At 39.8% G+C, this 20,642-nt stretch overlaps 2 protein-coding genes across 4 annotated transcripts in view; both read right to left on the bottom strand.

Annotated features, from left to right (window-relative positions):
* Positions 1–1,544: 1,544 nt before the first annotated feature.
* Positions 1,545–16,491, bottom strand: rfwd3 (ring finger and WD repeat domain 3). Of its 2 annotated transcripts, none has more exons than XM_017305507.1 (13): positions 16,295–16,491; positions 13,501–13,778; positions 13,163–13,413; positions 12,933–13,000; positions 11,900–12,097; positions 11,714–11,805; positions 10,334–10,448; positions 7,960–8,200; positions 6,603–6,753; positions 5,841–6,017; positions 5,472–5,686; positions 2,945–3,159; positions 1,545–2,758 (listed from the first exon to the last, which is right to left on the bottom strand). In XM_017305507.1, exons 2-13 carry the CDS (start codon positions 13,773–13,775, stop codon positions 2,615–2,617), a joined length of 2,142 nt encoding a protein of 713 aa, XP_017160996.1. In that variant the 5' UTR covers positions 13,776–13,778; positions 16,295–16,491; the 3' UTR covers positions 1,545–2,614. The 2 variants fall into 2 exon arrangements, with proteins under 2 accessions (XP_017160996.1, XP_008408896.1); XM_008410674.2 differs by having other exon boundaries at positions 13,501–13,775.
* Positions 16,492–18,079: 1,588 nt separating this feature from the next.
* Positions 18,080–20,642, bottom strand: part of LOC103465655 (cytosolic 5'-nucleotidase 1A) — a 4,809-nt gene continuing 2,246 nt past the window's right edge. Inside the window, exons 2-6 of one of the 2 annotated variants that reach the window (XM_008410675.2) lie at positions 20,380–20,493; positions 19,474–19,609; positions 19,260–19,382; positions 18,922–19,052; positions 18,080–18,513 (exon numbers count right to left, since the gene is read on the bottom strand). In XM_008410675.2, coding sequence (XP_008408897.1) covers positions 18,268–18,513; positions 18,922–19,052; positions 19,260–19,382; positions 19,474–19,609; positions 20,380–20,493 — 750 coding nt within the window. In that variant the 3' untranslated portion in view covers positions 18,080–18,267. Of the gene's footprint in view, positions 18,514–18,921; positions 19,053–19,259; positions 19,383–19,473; positions 19,665–20,379; positions 20,494–20,642 lie in introns of those variants that run through there. The other variant, XM_017305092.1, reaches the window with a different exon arrangement.

The following is a 20,642-nucleotide window of genomic DNA, read 5'->3' as shown; positions in this document are numbered from 1 at the left end:
TTTTCTCACATTGGAAAATTAACAAGTTAAATCACAGGTGATCTTTATGCATGTAATGTTTTTTGACTTCTATTTTCACTGGAGTGTTTTATTCGATTCTAATTTGGTCATTTCAGAGGAAGTAAAAAGTGGCTCTAGTTTTATGAACCATACTTCTGTCAAATGTTCAGTGATAAATTAGATTGCAAATGTAATGTTTTTGGCAAATCCATTGAGAACTGTTAATATATATTTTTAGTCTATTACTCATATCAAGACTTTTGCTGTAAACAGACAAAAAAAAACTTGATGCAATCATTCATGTACAAGGAGCCCAACCATATGCATAKACATGAACATAATTTTATATTAATTTTGTTTGCTCTTTATGTAATATTTCAATTTTACAAGACATTCAATTCTGGGGTTTCATTATTCCTAAAGCCATGACAATCAAAATTATAGAAATATTTCACTTTATATATAATGAATYGAGTTCCATATTCTGATATGATTGAGGAAAAAATATTGAAATTTTCCTGATTTTATTTTAGCTCAAAATGTATATTGTGTGTCTCAATTTAATATATAAAATGTCTGAGGTGAAGTGAGAACATGACACACACCAAATTTAGTTGATCAATGTGCCAGCAGTGGCAATTTCCTCCAACATGGCTTTATCCATAATAAGATATACAACGGCCTGTTTTAAACTTTCCTGCAAACACAGGTAAAAAAAAAATTGATTTCCAGTAAAATAATAATACCCCCACCCCCAACACGTTACATTGAAATGGTAATGGTATAAAAGAAGAGAAAATGTTTGTAAAGTTGGGGCTTATCAAACATTTCCTAGGAACAACAGGCCGTGGACCTGATAAACTGTACTGACCGAGTTATCCAGTAGCGGCTTATACACCATGATGTGATAACATATCTAAATGACGGTTAATGTAAACTCATTGAGGAATATGACACTCTAATCTACTTTAACCAATAAAAGAGCTCCAAGTGTGATAAGCTGCAAGTTCACTGAACGACTTCAGACTCATCAAGATCAGCAGATATCTAGAGCTGTGTTTGATGGACCTAAAGTATTAGAAAACATAGTGTGAAGTCACATAGCGTATGCTGCTATCCWCTTTTTGCACCTCTGGTTAAATCTTTCTGTATGATTAATTCCATCATTTATTTTTGTATAAATCTGAAATTTGTCCTTAAAATTACATTTCTTGTGAGTTAGTAAAATAATACAAAGATATACATTCAATTTTAGGACAATTTGTTTCCTAATGTAGATAGTCCCAACCTAGGAATAGTCTACAGATRACAGCTGGCTTCTAGGACTACATGCTTGGAGGGAGAAGGGACTTAACATATTTAATGTATTATGATAAAAATAAGAAAAACAACTCATGACTAACTCACTGGGTAAGTCCTGAATTTTAAATGTGTTAAGAAAAAAATATGTCTAGACAGCAATGCTGTCAAAGAGCCTGTAAGACTTCACAAAACACAAACTCAGACAATTCTGAACGACAGAATAATAAAATAAAAAAAAAATWAAAAAAATGTTTTTTATTAACTCCGAAGTTGTACACAAACAGCTGGTAAGAAATATACATATAACTTTCCTTAAAAATAGAAGTTTGATTGATAAGACTGGTATTCCTTTGGCACTTGAMGTTTCTGTGTGATGAATGTGTGTAMAAACAGACCTTTGCAACAACTCAGTTTAACCAGTTAGAAATGAATTGATAATGATCACAATTTCTTGGAAAAACGGATTTTATCTCTATGTTGACATTCGACTTTGATTTTCTTCCTCTTCCGGTTTGAATGCTGAAGTGGCACTATGAGCTAACACCTCCAGCCCCAGGTCTTTATGTCTCGGTTCTGTTTAAATGTTGGAGTGAACATCAAGATATCTGGCTTTAGAAATGTTCTCTGAGGTTCTGAACATAAACTGACATGGTTTAATATCAGGTTAAAAAACCTGTACAGGTATTGTTAACCTTTACCAATTCTGGTGCCCATTTTCAATTTAAGTCAACTGAATTCATAATTTATAATCAGTATAATTAAGCAACTGCAGATAAAAATATATTTCTAATCCAACAGTGGGTGTCGTAAACACAGCAGCCTTATATGTCAGACTAGATCAACTGAAAGAAAGATGTTGAGGAAGTTGTTTTCATCTGTAATGGACATGTTTCTGATTTTGATGGTAGTTGCTTAGCAGTAATGCATCTAATGGGTTTGTCAGTGATCTGCATAATTTCGAGAACAGCAGGACAAATATTTTCTCAAAGTTTTTCCTTTCATCAGACCCAGAACAGAAGAGCATGACCCACAAGCGTATCTGTAGCTGAGGAGCTAAAACAGAACTCTGGAGGAGACTCAGTTGAGGTAATGTGCATCACTTTCACACAACCTGGTTTTTAAACAATCTTATCACACCAACATAAATTTTCAGTTTTACCTGAAAAAAAAAGGAACAGGGAAGATGTTCTGACTTGACTCAGCCAGTAATCTGTTAGAGAAAATATTTAGCAGCATATAATGTCCAACATTTCAATCTAGTCACTTTCSTTGTGGTCTGACTGCAACTGGAACAAAGTCAAGATGTYCTCCTTTACTCCCATTTGTAAAGTTTCACCATCTTCTCTGTGAGAGAGGCCAGAAAGTTCTCTCCATTCACAGAAAAGGGGCTGATGTCCAACACTGGTAGGTCAGCTGGAAGCTTCTGAAGCAGAGAGCCACTTCCTGCATCCCACACCTGGGGAGGTGCAGAGCAAACAGTGCATTAGGAAGATGAGATGGATCAAAATTTAGTTGCTTGGTAGTGCAACTCATTTATAATCAAGTTGAGGTCATTAATCCACAAATGTTGAACTGAAATATATACATTTCTTAAAATAGCCTGGTATAGAAAAAACAAAAATTAAGYGTACACAGGACCTACCATGGTGGAGTTGGAGGCCTCGTCCCCAGCACATACCAACATCCCACGACCCTCTGGATGCCTGAAGATGGTGTTCTTGGTCAGCAGTTTGCAGGATGAGCCAGCGCTGAATGTCTGCACAGGGGAGCAGGAGCAGCTGGGCAGCTGACTGGAGTCTAGCTGAGGCGCACGAGTCAGCGCCATCAGGACGCATCGTAGAGTCTGATGGGAGCGTCCTGCAGCGTGGACAACATTTACTGACATAAACAGCCCCAAGGTTCAGAAACATAACCGTCAGGCCCAAAGCAACACAACCAGTTTGGAGCAGGAGCATACATGCAGCTCTGTAGTGAGCCGACTGTAGTTGAAGTGAGGGGATACAAGGGAATACAACAAAGACCTAAAACTGTTTTACTTTCAGGGTAACAATGCATGCCGTCAACATTAAGTGACCCTCTTTAACCCCATCTCTTATCTAGTCGTAGAGAATGAGTGAGGTTTTATTGCATGAGCTAAAAATTCCAAATCTGCCTCAGAACTCATCAGCTTAGCTGTGTTTCTCTCCTAGATGAAGCCTCCAAAGGAGCTACAACTGCTGCCAATAACTTTTTACTTTTCTTCTAAGCTGCAGGATGTATCTTTTAAGGAAAAAAAAAAAGTTTTTTAAACACATAACAGTCACTAACTCGTGAAAGTATGATGTGAGACAGATAATTTGTGAAACAATTGAGCTCCTAAACCTTCTCCCTGTTCTACTGCTGACRTCTGAAGAACTGCACCGCTTCCTGTGACAAACAACCAATCAGAGCCAGGAGAAGGGTTTTAGCGCTGCCAGTCACACTGTGTACACGCAGCTCAATGTGCTAATGATGTAATGGTGGAGAAACATCTTACCCTTCAACAAAAACTGTTCATCTGCAGTCATGCTAACTAGCCTGAAAATTCACAACAGACTTGGCTATCAAGAAGAAACTGTAGTGTAACAGAGAGGCAGGGAGTGAGGGAGTAGCGAGTATATAAGCTTGATTGACAGCGCTAAGACCCACCTCCTGGTTCTGATTGTATGTTTCTAGTTGGCACTGGGAAAAAGCAGAGAAACTTGATTTATTCACGGTTTACCTGTCTCACACCATACAGTCACAACATGAGTTTTAGCAAATATGTAAAATATAAAATAGCCTCTCTGATTAAGGTTACTTGAGTAGTAGTATTCCAACAGATCCAAGTTTTCACCTCTCGCCCATTTCCGTCTTGTTCCAATAGCCCATTTTTCATCAAGGTGCTCTGGTTCCCCAGCATCTGACGCAGACCTTGTTTGGCCGGGCGACGTCTGAGCAGGCATGTCGTACTTATCAATGTCTCTCATGGTATGAGGTAGGCTATATAGCTCAAAGGATCTTGCCTAAGGACCCACACTGGATAGCTCAATTTCACTGTTGTATCTTTTATCTTTTGCCCCAGCCTGGATTCGGACCTGGGTCTCCCGGGTGAAAGACTGATGACTTTCCAATTCAGCTATCCAGTCAGCTATCACTTCATCTGGAAAAAGCTGGACTCAAGAACAGCACAGAGGCTCTCATCCWGGCTGCACAGGAACAGGCCCTAAACACCAGAGCAATAGAGGCTCAGATCTACCACACCAGRCAAGACCCAAGGTGTAGGTTGTGCAAGGAGGACCCYGAGACAGTCCAGCACATAACAGCAGGGTGCAAGATGCTGGCAGGGAAAGCGTACATGGAACGACATAACGGCAGGCATAGTGTACAGGAACATCTGTGTAAAATATGGACTGGAAGCTGTGAGATCAAAGTGGGGAACACCCCCGAAGGTGGTGGAGAATGACCGAGCTAAGATCCTGTGGGACTTCCAGATCCAGACAGACAAAATAGTAATGGCAAACCAACCGGACATTGTGGTGGTGGATAAACAGAGGAAAGCCGTTATGGTGGATGTAGCAATACCAAGTGACTACAACATCAGGAAAAAGGAGCACGAGAAACTGGAGAAATACCAGGGCCTCAGGGAGGAACTGGAAAAGACCTGGAAGATGAAGACCACAGTGGTGCCTGTGGTCATCGGGGCCCTCGGGGCAGTCACCCCCAAACTGGAGCAGTGGCTAAAACAGATCCCAGGAACAACATCAGACATCTCAGTCCAGAAATGTGAAGTTCTAGGCACAGCCAAGATGCTGCGCAGAACCCTCAAGCTCCCAGGCCTCTGGTAGAGGACCCGAGCTCAGAGGATGAAAAAGAAAGAGAGAGAGAGAGAGAGAGAGAGAGAGAGAGAGAGAGAGAGAGATCTCCTGAATCAGTGTCTCTGTTTTCTTTTCATGTCTGTTCTGTCTTATCGGTCCTGGAAGACGGCCACCAACACTGAAGAACCAGGTTCTGCTACAGAATTCTTACTGGTAAACAGGAACTATTCCTTGCTGATTTSACTGCATGGATGCTCAGTATGTTGGATTGGTTCAGCGTTAACAACACAATCCAAGCTGTCCACAGTTGCTACTGCTACTGTCCAATTATGACAGTGTGAATGCGGGTCTTACCAGGCCGGTATGTGACCAGACAGTGTCTGCTCTCAGTCTCCACCTGGATGTCTGTGCAGCCGCCACTCTCTAGAGGCAGAATGTGGGGTCTGTAGGTGGTCTCATTCTCCTGCTCCCAGAAACAAGCACCCTCAAGTGAGCCAGCAATCAGCCCACCACAGGGGAAAGAGCTGGACGCCACACGAGGGATGTAGCACAACGACGCCACTGGGCACCTAAAACACCAGAGATCCCAGATGTTAGACTGAATACGAGACAGTCAGTTGTGTCCTAATGTGCAGATGCCAATTTCTACTGAACCATCAAAAATKATGGTTTCACTGCAGAAAGAGTTGTAATGCTTGTCAAGTGTTTTTAGTGAGTTTTTACCTGGAGCGAAGAGGTTCCAGCTCATGAATGTGCGTGCTGGTGTCCCTGGTGTCGTAAACTAGCACGGAGCCGTTGCTCAGACCAGCGTAGATGTAGTTGCTGTTGTCCAAAGACCAGCAGCAGCTCCACACAGGTTTATCCGCCTTATAGGTCTGAACCACCGTGTTGGTAAGCAAGCTGCAAAACAAGTACTGCAGAGTTTCAGCTCTGTCTGGATTCCCCAACACTTTGTGCCTTATGTTTCAGCTAAAGCCCCAGAATTATTCACTATAGTGAATGATTTAAAAATTTACAGAACTCTGCAGCCGCCTGTCTGAGACACCATCTTTAAATCCAAGTATACTTGGATAATAGAGTGCTTGTTCTACCACATAGTGTTCTGCTGAACAAGTCCAAAAAGGTGATTGCATGCAATTGTGATTTTGGACTGTCAGTTTTAAATCTGTGTCATGTTTTCTCATCTGGAAAGCTGAATTTGACATCATCCGTTTAACTCTTCACAGATCAAAACAAAACACCCTGATGTAACCATGGAAATACCAGATTTCAGTCACCTCTCTTCCTCTAGGATACTTTTTCGTTTCAGTAGATTAACAACACATTCTGAAATCATCCAATTCAGCTTCAGTGTTTTGTATAGCATCTTTAATCAAAATCCCTTTTAGGCCACAGTCAATCATTTGTTAATCCCGATAAATCTGCTAGAGAGGTCACCACTGCTTACTTGCACAGCACCGTAGAGACCGCCCTCCTTGTTCTTACCTGGTCAGTTTAACGGTGTTGTCCAGTGCAGCAGATAGCAGCAGGCTGTTGTTCTCTCTGCTGAACGACAAACCTCTTATCTGTTTGCTGTGGATAGGAACGTACTGACTGGCCTTCATGTTCACCAAGCTCACCTTCTTCACCCCACAACCTGAACAGATACACCAGAAAAATACCTTCACTTCCATGTCATTCCTCAGCCCTAGTCTAATGCTTTGAATGTCGACTCCGGGGACAAACTTAAAACAAAAAATAAGACATACAACCCCGACGATTAACTTGAAACCCATAAAAGTGTAGACCAAACGTCTGACAAACACGGTTGTAAGGTGAAGACTCATTGTATTTGTTTCATCTTCAACATTCCTTTGGTTATGTGGTGGTTTTCTGCTCTTTGGTGGCTGTTGAAATTATTTTTTCTTTGTGAAATAACATGGTAAAATATCAAAGTTTAATCATGGTGAGAATTTTTTGTGTGTGTTTTTGCAGTCCAACTGCATCTTTGTGGAACATGCAGCAAATATAATGTGCTGTACCACATATGCGATGGAATTATTAGGTTGCCCTGTTGCTCAAAATCAGCATTGCTGAAGGATATTTGTAATCTAGTTTATCATTATATTTTTTTAATCTTCCAAAATAATTGACCAGTCGTGTTTTCTGTCTTTATCTATGAGTCACAGTTGTGTTGTGCACATTTTGAACTTGCAAAAGCAAGTGAGAAATTACTAATAGCACATATGTGAACTGTTTTCATCATGTCTGTCAGGTTGTTTATGAATATTTGTATCACATGCCTGGAAGGTTACTGCTTTACTAATAAACTGTGCCCATTTGTGGCCACAGCACATAGTTATTGTTTTAGACTCAGTTTGACACATTCATCTTTAATTTAACCATTAATCATACGATGTAATGATGACTAACGCCTTCATACAGATGAAAATGTTTTAGTTACACCGTCGATCGCTGTAGTGTTCATGATGTYGACCAYAGGCCTTTATCCATCTTTTACATTTCCYACCGACAACGTTTCACCATTTCTTCAGATTATTTTCCAACAAATCTCTCTGACTGCAGCGCATTCATAAAGGTAAACAGATTCATTTCCTCCAGGTAAGGACAAATTGATTGGTCATTTGGAATGATTGACAGGTGGCATCATGATAAATGTCTGAGAGCTGTCACAATTATTGGCTTCATACAGSAACTGCAGCAGATTTWWAAAAAATAATCAAATTAATCTGTTTAGGATGACAAAGACCCTAGAGAAATAAAACGCTAAAAGAAGCAGACGCAGTAAAAAGTTCTGTAAAATTWACTCCTGATACAAGATGGAAATAAAACTCCAGCTTACCAGGCACTAGAGTAGAGTGAGGGGAGGGCTGTGAGGCCAGCATGCAGCACAGAGGTTCACAGTAGGACAGAACTCTGCAGCCGCCTGTCTGAGACACCAGCACYGCCTTAGAGAAGYTGTACTGAGCTGCCCTTGAGCCATCTGCCCTCTGAGACAGGCTGAACATGGAGGAGGAGCTAAAGGAGGAGGAAGAGGGTGGAGCCGAACTTCTTCCAGTTTGGGCCATCAAGGTCTTCAGCTCCTACAAAAACATGCAGATGAGGCAGAGTTGAGTACATAGTTCAAAACCTGATCAAGGTTAGGTTTTTACCAGACACGCAGCTTAAAAACTGGGCTACTGCTTATTTAWAGAATTGAAAAAGTTTGACAAACTGGTTTCTAAGCTAAAACCTAAATTGGGTTTCTCTTTTAGAAACATGAGTTTCTCATACCCTGTTAAAAGGCTCCTTGTTGGTACTTATCTACTCATACATTTTGTATTTTTACTCATCATATTGATYATTTCACTTTTATTGGTTACTCTGTTTTTAATTTGTTATTTGCTCATTTATTGTTTGTTTTGTCTTATGTTTCCAGATAGTCTAGCTGAGCAGGATGAGGTTTGACTGGGAAAGTTTACTTTGCTCAACATTTGCAGCATTCATAAGTTCATTTCCTGTGTATGAGTTGAGAATTGTCATCTTCTAGTCTGTTTTTCTTTTTCTTCGCAACGCTGCAAAACCACATGGATGCCTCTTTACACAAACAGGTGTGTGTAAAGCAGAATCAGAGAATGCTCTGACCTATGAACTTTTAACTTGTTTTCTGTAATACAGACTGCAACCTGTCACCACCATCTACTATAACTGAAGAATTTTGAATGAATATGAGTTGTAACATTTAATTTCCCTTTGGGATTAATAAAGTACTTTTGAAGGTCTCTCCTTGCTGCAAGAAAAACTCATTGAAACAAAAATTTGTAATCCATCACTGATTCTGTATCGATTGATTCCTTTTACCGTATTTTCCAGACTATAAGGCACACCTAAAAGCCTTACATTTTCTCAAAAATCAGCAGTGCGCCTCATAATCCGGTACGCCTTATGTGTGCACTGAATTCCAAAATCTGTCCCTGACACAGAGACGTAAAGTGTACAGTACATACGCTGGCAGCGATAAACCAATCAGAGGACATTACATAATACGTAAAGTACGTACGCCAGCAGCAATAAACCAATCAGAGAATTGTTGTCCGAGTTCTGCAGCATACGACTCCGGTAAAAACCAGATAGGTTTTTACACGCATCATCGTCCCTGTTCATCTGCGACTCCATGCGCGGMTATCTCACTGCTACTGTGAAAAAGGAAGTGAAGCAAACTAATTATGAGTTTGCCRTCATTCCGGGAGGATTAACAAAAGAACTCCAACCGCTGGACATTGGTGTAAACAGGCGTTCAAAAAGAACTTGCGAGTGGCGTGGGAACGATGGATAACAGACTGCGAACACACGTTTACCAAGACGGGGAGGCAGCGCCGGGCGAGTTACGCCACCATGTGTGAATGGATTGTGGATGCCTGGGCTAATGTTTCTGCCTTAACTGTTGTCCGAGCTTTCGCGAAAGCCGCATCATTGCTGAACAGCCACCTGGCAACGAGACTGACTCCGACAATGATGAGAGGGAACCTGGCATGTTTGATGGCGAAATTGCCCAGCTGTTCAATTCAGACATAGAAGAGGAGGACTTTCATGAATTTGTGGAAGAAGAATAAAAAGTAATATGAGTGTATTGTTACATAGTCGAATAAAGTTCAACTAAACTTACTGTTTTGTTTCCGTTACCTTTTTTTTTTTTGTTGACCGTATGTTTTAGCATGCGTCTTATAATCCGGTGCGCCATATGTATGGGTTAAATACAGAAATGGACGCCATAATTGAGTGCGCCTTATAATCTGGTGTGCCTTATAGTCCAGAAAATACGGTACTAACCTTTCGAACACCTGATTCCTTTCATCACTCTTCMCCTGATGGATAATTGAGTCAGAAATGAACTGGGCCAAAAGGCAGYGAAACTCTCTGTTCTCATCACCGGGAATAATAAAATGATCATCTCTTATAACTTTGAGGCAATTCAAGACTATGTTAAAGAACAGAGTCATCAGCTCACTGGGCTCCTATAACRGCCTGATGTGTAAAAACACCATGTGATGTCTCTTGTTTATGCATTTGTGGATTAGGTCTTGTACATTTTATGCTGCTGGCTTGCTCTGGTCCATCTACAAAGAAAGGTTTTAATCTACATTTTTTTCTGATTGATTAAAAGATACATGTTGATGCATTTTCAATTAACTGCACAATAACTGACTGAAGTGATTAACAGCTAATGGCAGTACTACCTGCAGCTCTTGCTGTGCCTGTCCAAATTTGCTGGTGACAACCTGAAGCTTGAGTTTGTATTCTGCTGACTCCAGTTCTGCTTTTCTCCTCAGAGAATGCTCCTGCTCCAAAGTCCTGAATACAAACACACACCATAGCTTTATAGAAACATAGCACAACATGGAGGGAGACAAATCTATGAGAGGCCCCATGGGCCAAAACTTACAAACTCTCTTACATGTGCTATATGTGTAAGGGTTTGATAGTACATGTGAGAGGGTTTGTAAGTTTTGGCTGATGGGGCCTCTCATAGATGCATATTTGTAAGTTTATTGTAAATCCTATGCAAAAAAAAAAATCAAAAGCATTTGGTTTACATGACTTAACTTTTACACTGCCTCAGCTTTCCTTGATGTGAAGTAATTAATATGGCAAGAAACGAAAATGGAGTCAATTAATTATTTGAAGAATAAAAATWTTTTGTGTCCAATTTGTTGTTCTCTCTTTAGTTCTTGATTYTCTCATCTGTTGTCTTCTATACATAGATTTTGGAAGTAGTTTAATAAATGAAAAAATATGGAAAATTCCTTGCAAATATTTCTAAAGCAACACCAAAATAATCAAGAAACTGACTGCTACGCTAAGTTTGTCCACTGTTATTGCTTTAAAAAAAAAACAGTATTTGGAGCAACCTGAAATAAATCCTAACTGTGGGATATCTGGTCTATCTGGACTCCATTTGTGACTTCAGAACGACCAGAAAGAGCTCAGAGACGACTCGTCTTCCTGACTGTAGGACTGAAATACTTTTGAATAAGGCGACTAAGACCTTAATTTGTTTCTAGTCTGACATGTTCTGTTACCATGGAAGCAAATTTGGTTMAAATCTACTAATAATCAAATGATTATTTTAGCATTCAGTTATTCTACCGATTATTCTGACGATTAATTGGTCTTCCTGACCAAAGCAAAGTGTCACATTCTAAAGCTTTTTCATAATATTTTTATATAATATTAGAATTACATTAAAAGATGAAACACATAAATCAATAAATACATTTACGYAAGAAAATAAACATTTGTTGTATTGCCTGAAATGCAATACCAGCATTCCTTTAGTGATTCTGATCCGACTGAAGCTAAAACTTCCACTTGAGGAGTTTTAGGTAAAACATTTACAGACAAAAATGTGTTTATCTTAAATACAGAATGTATTTTGATATTTTGTACAGTTTTGGCTTAATTCCTGCTCTAAATATGTTGTTTTTCTAGCAAATAGCCTTTTTTGAGTCTGTATTGCCGGTTTAACAATCAATCAATACTAGTTGTTGATTATAGTAGTTGACGATTATTTCAATAATTGATTCATCATGATTAATCATTTCAGCGCTAATATCTACCTCTTCAGGCTCTCCTGCTCAGAGTTGTCCAGGGCTCTTAGCTTTGGAGCGTACAGCAGCACAATGTCTGAATGCTTTGCTTTCTTGTTGCACTGAAAACAAGAAAACATATTAAATAAAGGGGGAGAGGCGGGGGGCATAAAGAATACATTTTCGTCATAGTGGGACTGATATGTTTCTGCTCACCTGTGGACATTTAGCCGCCGAGCCCTGACCCTTGAGCCAGCGCTTGATGCACGTGTTGCCAAAGAGGTGTCCGCAGCGCAGAGCGGAGAGCCGGTGTTCGCCTGCTGTGGTCCACACCTCAAAGCAGATGGAGCACGTTTCACCTTCGCTGTCGCCACTGCGGCTTGGCTGGGATGAAGACGGGGCTGCAGGGATCGGCTGGAGGTCAGATGGTTACAGTTAGTGGAGGTCCGATGCTGTAGGCGGGTCAAAATTGTTGTGTGGTTATGGGCAGTAGACTTTTTGTGAAACATCTGATGCTAYAGTTGTATTCCGTAGTGGTGGCAKTTGTTCAGACTCTGGTGAATCTTAACGTCCATTAGAGTTCACAACTGTTCTGTTAGTACTTTTTCAGAGGACACAAAAGTGCTCCAAAATTAACTAACATTTTACAGACAGGTAAAATATCCTAATCTCTCACTATACAGCATCAGTAATAGAATAACAGAAGCCTAATGTGATTGCACACCAACATAAATCTTCTACAAGAAATTCTGTGCTTTTCTTTTGTTTTTTCATGTGAAAAAGAAAAAACCTCTCATATGGAGGATTAAGTTTTTCYTCTAATGCCAAGAATCCTTGTGATGTCTGTGCTTTTCTTTAGTTACATCATTACAGATACTGAATTGATAAATGCCTAAAGGATATAATATTTTCTTAATTCATACTTTACAATTTCACATTAAACCCATAAAATTATTTYGCCTGTTTGTTATCCTTTATATTACGATCAGAAAGTTTCTGCATTAGAGAACATTCAATATCTAACACACTGCAGGGATATGAGGGAAATAAAGGCTCTATAAATTGAACAAAGGGGAAACGAAATTGTTTCATTTTATAAGGATTAAATAAACCATGATTCCTGTATGTGAATGACGACTAATACCTACATTCCTTAATGTTCCAAATTTTTAAAGAAAAAAAAAAATCACTAAATCAAAATATTAAGACGTAAACAGGAGGGCTAAACTACTGATGGTCCTGATGGTACCTGATGGTCTTGGATTTGAGCGTAGCCCCCAGCCTCGTTTGCTGCTGCTGAAACAGCTTCAGTACGACCTACAATATTTTACAAAGACTTAGACGAGTAGGAAGAAACAGTCTTTCAAGGTCATAAAAAGTTATTTAAAACACTGATCATCAGAAATAATACTATATAATTTAACAAAAACAACCAACATGCTACCAAACACCATCAAGATGAATTTCTGTCAGTCTTACTGGGCGCTGCTGCTACTGCTTCTGGTTGAGGCTGCTGGGTGGCAGCATTAGTAGAAGGTAAATGTAGTGAGGCCTCCACCCCAGCAGCTGTGCTTTCTGCCGTTTCCTCCTCAGACTCGGACTCACTGGCCTCAGTGGTGCTGCCGGACTCTGGCTGAGTTGTACTGGCAGCTGGTGCTCGGAGCAGGAAGTCCGGGAATCCTCTGGAAGGTGCTGCCGTCTGGCTGGGGTAATGGACCCTGAGACCCTGTCTGGAGCACAAACACAAGGTCAACCCCGCAATGATGCTTTGGACGAAGCACAACAYCTGGGAGAAGAACGGTGGGAAAGGTCCCCACCTGAGTGACCTCCTCATCGGTACCCCCTGGGTTACTGAAGGCACAGCTGGGACTCCATCTACGGCCCTCTGACTGAAGGCCCAGGTGGCAGGAAGCCTAAAAGGAACCTGAACCRCCTGCTGTTCTCCAGCATCATCATCTTCATCTACTTCAGTGCTGCTTCCAGAATCTGAGATGACTAGAGGGGCTTCGACATCCTCAGGCTCACCAACAGCTGCAACCGCAGCACCAGCAACTGGAGGGACCACAGGCGAGTCTATCTCCATGGCCTCCATCTGCTTAGAGTAGAAAAACAGAAATGATGACAGATCATTTATCTCTATCTAAACTATGTAACAAAGTAATGTATAAGAATTTGAGMMCATACTTAATGGCTAGATTTAGTCCGTATGTTTTCATTACCCAAGTAAATCAATGACGAGTGCAAGATTTCCAAATCAAATAGGTTGAATAGAAAACTTAAGCTACATGCATAACAAATTTATTGAAAAAGAAGACTGAAATATCACAGTCATAAGTATTCAGATTCTTTGCTCAGTATTGAGTGGAAGATTTGGGGATCCTCTCCAGTTCCATCAGGTTGGATGGTGAACGTTGGTGGAGCCAGTTTCAGGTCTCTCCAGAGATGCTCCGTTGGGTTTAGGTCAGGASTCTGACTGGGCCAGTCAGGAATGGTCTCAGAGATGTTCTGAAACCACTCCTTTGTTATTCTGGCTGTGTGCTTCGGGTTGATGTCTTGTTGGAAGGTGAACCTTCAGCCCAATCGAGGACCTGAGCTCTCTGGAAAGAGGTTTTCTTCAGGATCTCTCTGTACTTGGGCGAATCATCTTTCCTTCAGTTGCAATCAGTYGTCCTGTCCCTGCAGCTGAAAAGCMTCCCATAGCATGATGCTGCCACCACGTTTCACTATTGGGATTGTATTGGGCAGGTGATGAGCAGTGCCTGGTTTCCTCCACACACAGCACTTAGAATTAACACCAAAAAGTTCATCATACCAGAGAATCTCATTTCTCAGTCTGGGAGTCTTTCGTGTGTTTTTTGGAGAACTCTCTGAAGGCTTTCAGATGTCTGGCACTGAGGAGAGGCTTCCATCCGACCACTCTGCCAACTGCTGGAGGGCTGAAGTGATAGCTGATTTTGTGGAACTTTCTCCCATCTCCCTACTGCAGTGATCTTTGGGCTCTTCTCCCTTGATTGTTCAGTCTGGCTAGAGGGCCAAGTCTAGAAGAGTTCTGCTCGTCCCAAACTTCTTTCATTTAAGGATTATGGAGGCCACTGTGCTCTTAAGAACCTTGAGTGCTGCAGAAATTCTTTAGTGACCTTGGCCAGATCTGTTTCTTGCCACAATTGTATCTCTGAGCTCCTTGGGCAGTTCCTTCCATATCATGATCCTCATTTGCTCTGACATGAACTGTGAGGTCTTATATAAACAGCTGTGTGCCTTTCCTAACCAAGTCCAATCAGTTTAATTAAACACAGACTCCAAGTGAAGGAGTAGAACCATCTCAAGGAGGATCAGAAGAAAAGTACAGCATGAGTTAAATATGAGTGTCACAGCAAAGCGTCTGAATACTTATGAGTCATGACCATGTGATATTATTTGTTTTCTCTTTTAATAAATTTGCAAAAATTTCTACATTTCAGTTTTTTTTAAGATGATTCCAATCTTTTTTGGGGAATCACTGAGAATGAACATGTTCTCACTTTCATTCATGAGATGAACACTCATGTATGAAYTTTTATTGATTTTAGTACATCAATAAAATGAAACAAAGTGGAAAAAATTAAGAGGGTCTGAATACTTTTCGTACTGTGATAACCAATCGCGGATATTTGATTCAAATTTCCTGAGATGTGTTTGTGAACAAACCGAATCAAAATACAAAAACAGAACTCCCATCATCAGATTGCAACCAAGTTAACAGCAAACAATGATTGGYACTGTGTGTAAATTTAATCTTAATGAATTAAATATTCTTTTCATATACATAAATCTTCATTTACTTACATTAAAACCATCAGATCAAACTTAGTATTTTCTTTCTCAGCAGGTCAAYATTGTAGATCCATGGTCTGTGTCCAAATAAAGCATTTCTCTGGTGACTGGCTCTGATTACATTTTAAACGAAACAAAAGACCGTTTTTTTTTGCCTTTTTTTTTTTTTTTTACAAACGAACCAGACGTTTTGAACAAGTTTTATGTTCCGCCAGKTTAGCGCCAATATGTTTGTTGATCACCTAGTTAAAATAAAGGTTCCATAAATTGAACCATCCGGAAACACGCCCCAGAAAAGCGTCTTTTACGTGATGCATTGTAAAATATGTATACTGTAACCAAAACTGCACTAAGACCAATACTCTTCATAAAGCTCCACGCTGCTGTCGCTGTGCTGGCGGCTAAGCTCTGAACTAAACACCGCGGTCATACCGAGGCCTGCAAACTGCAAAGAGAGCAGTTGCATATACTGAAACATTGCATTGCATTTTAAACAGCCTCATCTAATTCATATTGTTAAATGCTTTCTGTATGTTTTTATCTGATATCCCTAAGCACTTTTGATGAAACTACCTAAGATTTGTTATGATAAAAGTCCTTTATCGAACATTGCCTTAAATGTTGCGCACTCGATAACGTTAAACACAGGCAGAATTGACGACAGCTCATTGTACTATTAGTGTAATAGAACTGTTAAAACATTTCTGCTGTTTGTTGGTTTAGGTAATTAGCTAGCATGAACTGTTGTTGCGTAGCTGTAAACAGAAGCAAAACGGTTGGAGACATACAAACACTCACAGTTAACAGCACTTGGTCCACCTCCGGATAATCCCACTATGTAACCACATGGTTAGCAAAGGCTAAGTTTAGAGAATTCCATTTTTGTTACTTTSTAAATTATTTGCGGTTCATAGGACAGTAAACACTCGGGTCAGGAGTCGAATCTCCCGGCTCACGCACGTTCAGCCCCGCCTCTAGAGCGGTATGAGAGAATTCTTCTTCCTCTTTTAGGGTTATTTGTCGGTTGCCAAAAAACGCTAGGTGCACATTACCGCCATCTWTYGGTATGCATGGTGGACTGAAACGACCCTAAAAAACATCTCGTGTATTTTTTTTTTCAAATAAACGAGTCAATGTGATAATTTATCAAAGATTTGACAACGATCAAATATTGAACTTCTATATAATAATTCGATAAGATTTATGTTCATTTAAGAAATATTGAACTCTTTAATTTTTATATTTCAGATAACATAGCAAACATTTGTTGTATAGTTTCATCTTCACAATATTTTTAAAAATGGAATCTCTATTGAAAATCTGGTACAAAACAATATAACAAAGCACACCTTACAACAAATCGGTACAATTTTAACTGAGCAGAAATAGAAAAGGATAATCTATTAAGACCAACAAAATAGTGTGAAAAAAGGGGACGAAAGGAGAATATCACAAGAGAACTTTCCATTCATGAATTTRAATTTTCTGAAACTCCTCTTGTTTTTAAGTCAGTCAAAATCTCCAAAAATATTTAACTGCCACAATGATGAAATATGCTATTTATTTATCTATCAGTATCTTCAAAATCATAAGTTTACATATATTTGCTCACTGTTTGGTAGTATTGCCATTGAACTGTATGACCTTTTAGGTGTTCTTCCTCAAGCTTCTCACTATATCTTGATTMAATAATGACTCATTTCTATAGACAGAACTGCTGGAACTGAGTCAGGTTTATAGGCTACCGCACTCACACCATTTCAGATCTTCCCACAAATTCTTTACAGGATTGACATCATGGCATTGAAATGGTCACATCAAAACATTGACTTTGTTGTCCTAAAGCCACTTTGTAACCTCTSCATGCATATTCCATATGGACGACCAATATGAACCCAAACTTTAACTTCCTGGCTGATGTCTTTATTTATTGCTTTAATATTTCCACACAATCTTCTTTCTGTATGATGCTATTGTGTGAAGTTCACCAGATGTTCCTATAGCAAAACAGACCAACATCATGATACTGCCACACCCATACTCCCCCGCTGGAATGGTCTTCCCCCCTTTTTTTTTCAATGCAACGATTGTCATTATGGCCYAACGAGAAAGCGTACAGGCCAACCCAAATGTTCAGTTAACCCATCAGATGTTTTCAGCGCTATGACATAGGGATTTCTCTTCTTGCTTTAAAAGACTGTAATCAATATGTAAACTTTTGATTTGTATGAGATTAATAAATAATCTCATACAAATCAGATTATTTGTATGATAATAATACAAATAACTTAGAACTTAGTCCTGAGTTCTATTTATTAGAACTCAGGACTAATAAATAGTCCTGAGTTCTATTTATTAAAGAACTCAGGACCAGCTTTTATTATTTTACATATTTTTAAATATTTGTTAAAACTGTCACTATGTCGTGATAGTACGCATTAGCATACTATCACGACATAGTATCACGACATGCACATATCTGTGCATTAGCACAGATATGTGAAAAGACTGAGCTTCTCCACCTCCTGCCTGAGATACTATTGCCTGAAGAAAAACAATACTCCTGATCAAAAACAGCCAATMAGAGTAGCATCACAGCCATCCTTTATTCAGAGTGGAAGTTCAGGTTTTATCAAGCAGCACAGTTCAGCTGTGTCAAGCCTCCTTTGCATTTATATACCTTTCCAGATTTCACTGACTGTCTAATGTTGAGTTAAGTGATATTCACAAAATGTTCTTGAAGTTTCTGTGACATCCAAGTAAAGAGGCAATCAGCCCTCCAGTAGACTGAATCCATCGCTGAGCAGAAAGTGAGGTCGGAGCAGCGATACGATGGGGGCATGCGGAGCCCCACCCAGGCAGTATGCTTCATCCACGCTGACGCCCAGGGACCGAAGTGATTTTAGGGCACAGCAGCAGCTGTCTTTGCCACYATGTGATGTTATGAGAGTGAAGCAAAGAGGGCTGTCAAACACACCAAACTTCTGCCTCATCTGGCCTAAATGAGCTAAAAAGTTCTGCAGAGACAAAAGAAGAAAAATAAATAATTTTCAACTCAGTTATCTGGGTAGACCTACTGAGGATAACATACAGTGTCTACTCACACCCCCTTGTGGTTGTAATGTGAAAAACAATATGAAAACACATTTAATTGGGGTTTTATAAGACTGACCAAAAAAAAAAAAACCTTAGTGGTAAATAAAAGAAAATCTAAGTTCTGTGAAGGCCTCAGAGGTTTGTCAGGCAAATTTATATTTTATATATATATATATATATATACACATATACACACATACACACACACATACGCACACACGAACGCACGCACGCACACTTGTGGTAGTGATGCAGGAAAATATGAAAAAGTTGAGTGAGTTTGAAACTTCCTGAAAGGCTCTGAAAAAGACACTTGTTAATGTTTGTACCTGAGCTGATTTTTTGCTTGCTTCTGTTGAACCCATGTTGAGTTGGATGATGGCTTTCTCACAGAATAAAACTCTGAGCTGTTCTGATGGACAGGAAACCAAGTTTGTATCCAGCAGTGCTGAGGGCACACCTGGACCAATCAAAAGCACAATAACAGCACGTTAATCCAAAACTAAATGATAGACCAGYCTCCAGGTTACACTGATAAATGGAAGTTTTAATGGTTAATGCTACAGTTCGGAAATGTCCGTCACTTATTGGTAGTGYACTCTGTGTTTTTAATATGGCTTCTAGAAATGACTGACAGAAGATGCCATAAAAGAAAAGACTTACTGACCCTGCTGTGTTGCTTGCAATGCTTCGTTTCCATCTGTTGTAAGGAAGAGCTGAACATTATTTTGCATGAGACTCTCAATGTAGTCCTCCTCTGTTGAAAAGCAGAACCTGCTGACTTCTAGACCTACAACACAGCAACAACAAGGCTTTGGAAAGAGAAGTCAACAGAGTGTTGCAGTGGAGATGTAGAAAGAGTAAGGCTGAGGTGAGACTACCGTGATGTCTGGTGCTGTTAATGATGCTGGAATTCTGCTGCTGCTGCCAGCTTTCCGTAGTGATCAAGATGACATCAAACAGCTGATGATCAGCTGGATTTTTCTCCAGCAGACGCTCATTCACTCTCTGCAGAACCTGAGGAAAGCTATATATCGTCAACTCCCACCAAAGCCCGACTACAATCTTCTTCCTGTCAAGGAAACCAGTCGGTTTTCTTTTTAAAAACAAACACAAACTGATGCTTGAAGAAGCAAGCAGCCCCAAACCCTCTCACTGCAGTCACCATGCATGATGTTCCGTTTCTGAAATGCYGTTTTAATTTCAGGTCAGATGTAACAGAACACACAAGGTGGTCCACTTTCTGTGGGTCCACTTCCTGTCTCGTCAGTCCACAGAATGTCTTCCAAAAAGTCCTGGCGGTTCACCAATACGTTTCTGATAAATGTGAGTTCTGTAAAACGTAGTGTTCAGTAGTGTATTTTTTATGTTTTTGAGATTTCTCCTATTTGTCTCAAATAATAACAGACACTTGACAATCCAACCTGACAGAACCTAAAAGTGCAGAAAAGAGTGATAGAAAATACTCCTACAAAGGTGAGCAAGAAAAGTTAAGGCTGTGATAGATGGGAGGTAAACATTTTTAACAAGAAAGAAGATGTTTTCACTTTGTCACTCCAAACTTTTTGTGTAGTATTTTAGAAGAGAATTTATATGTTTTCATTAAAAAACACAAAACAATCACTGCAACATCTAGCAAAGACAGAAAGAGCATAAAATTGTTGGGGACTTTTTTCCTTAAATCCATATTTCACACTTAAATGGGTCAGTAGGCTAGTGTAATGGAGACTGAAACAATTAAACTTAAATTGTTTTAAAGTTAATTACCACCGTTCATGACTTCTCACCTGCACCAATGGAAGAGCCACACCCAACCTGTAAATACTGCTGCCATCTTCAGTTTCTGGCTCAAAAACTGCAGYAAAAGTCACGGCAACAACCACCGCCTGGTCCACATCTTTCTGTAAGGGACAGGAAGAAGATCCCAGACTGAAAATATGAGGTGAATCTGCTCACCTCTTAACGAAGGCTGTTTTATGGTAGTTTTATTTCTGGGATGTGAAAGAGACACAATATTAACTAAAAACCCAGAAAGACAGCATTATGTAGA

Source organism: Poecilia reticulata, linkage group LG6 (genome assembly GCF_000633615.1).
Source record: "Poecilia reticulata strain Guanapo linkage group LG6, Guppy_female_1.0+MT, whole genome shotgun sequence".
Lineage (NCBI taxonomy): Eukaryota > Metazoa > Chordata > Actinopteri > Cyprinodontiformes > Poeciliidae > Poecilia > Poecilia reticulata.
Note: the sequence above shows the minus strand (reverse complement) of the source record. Positions and strands in the feature narration are given on the sequence as shown.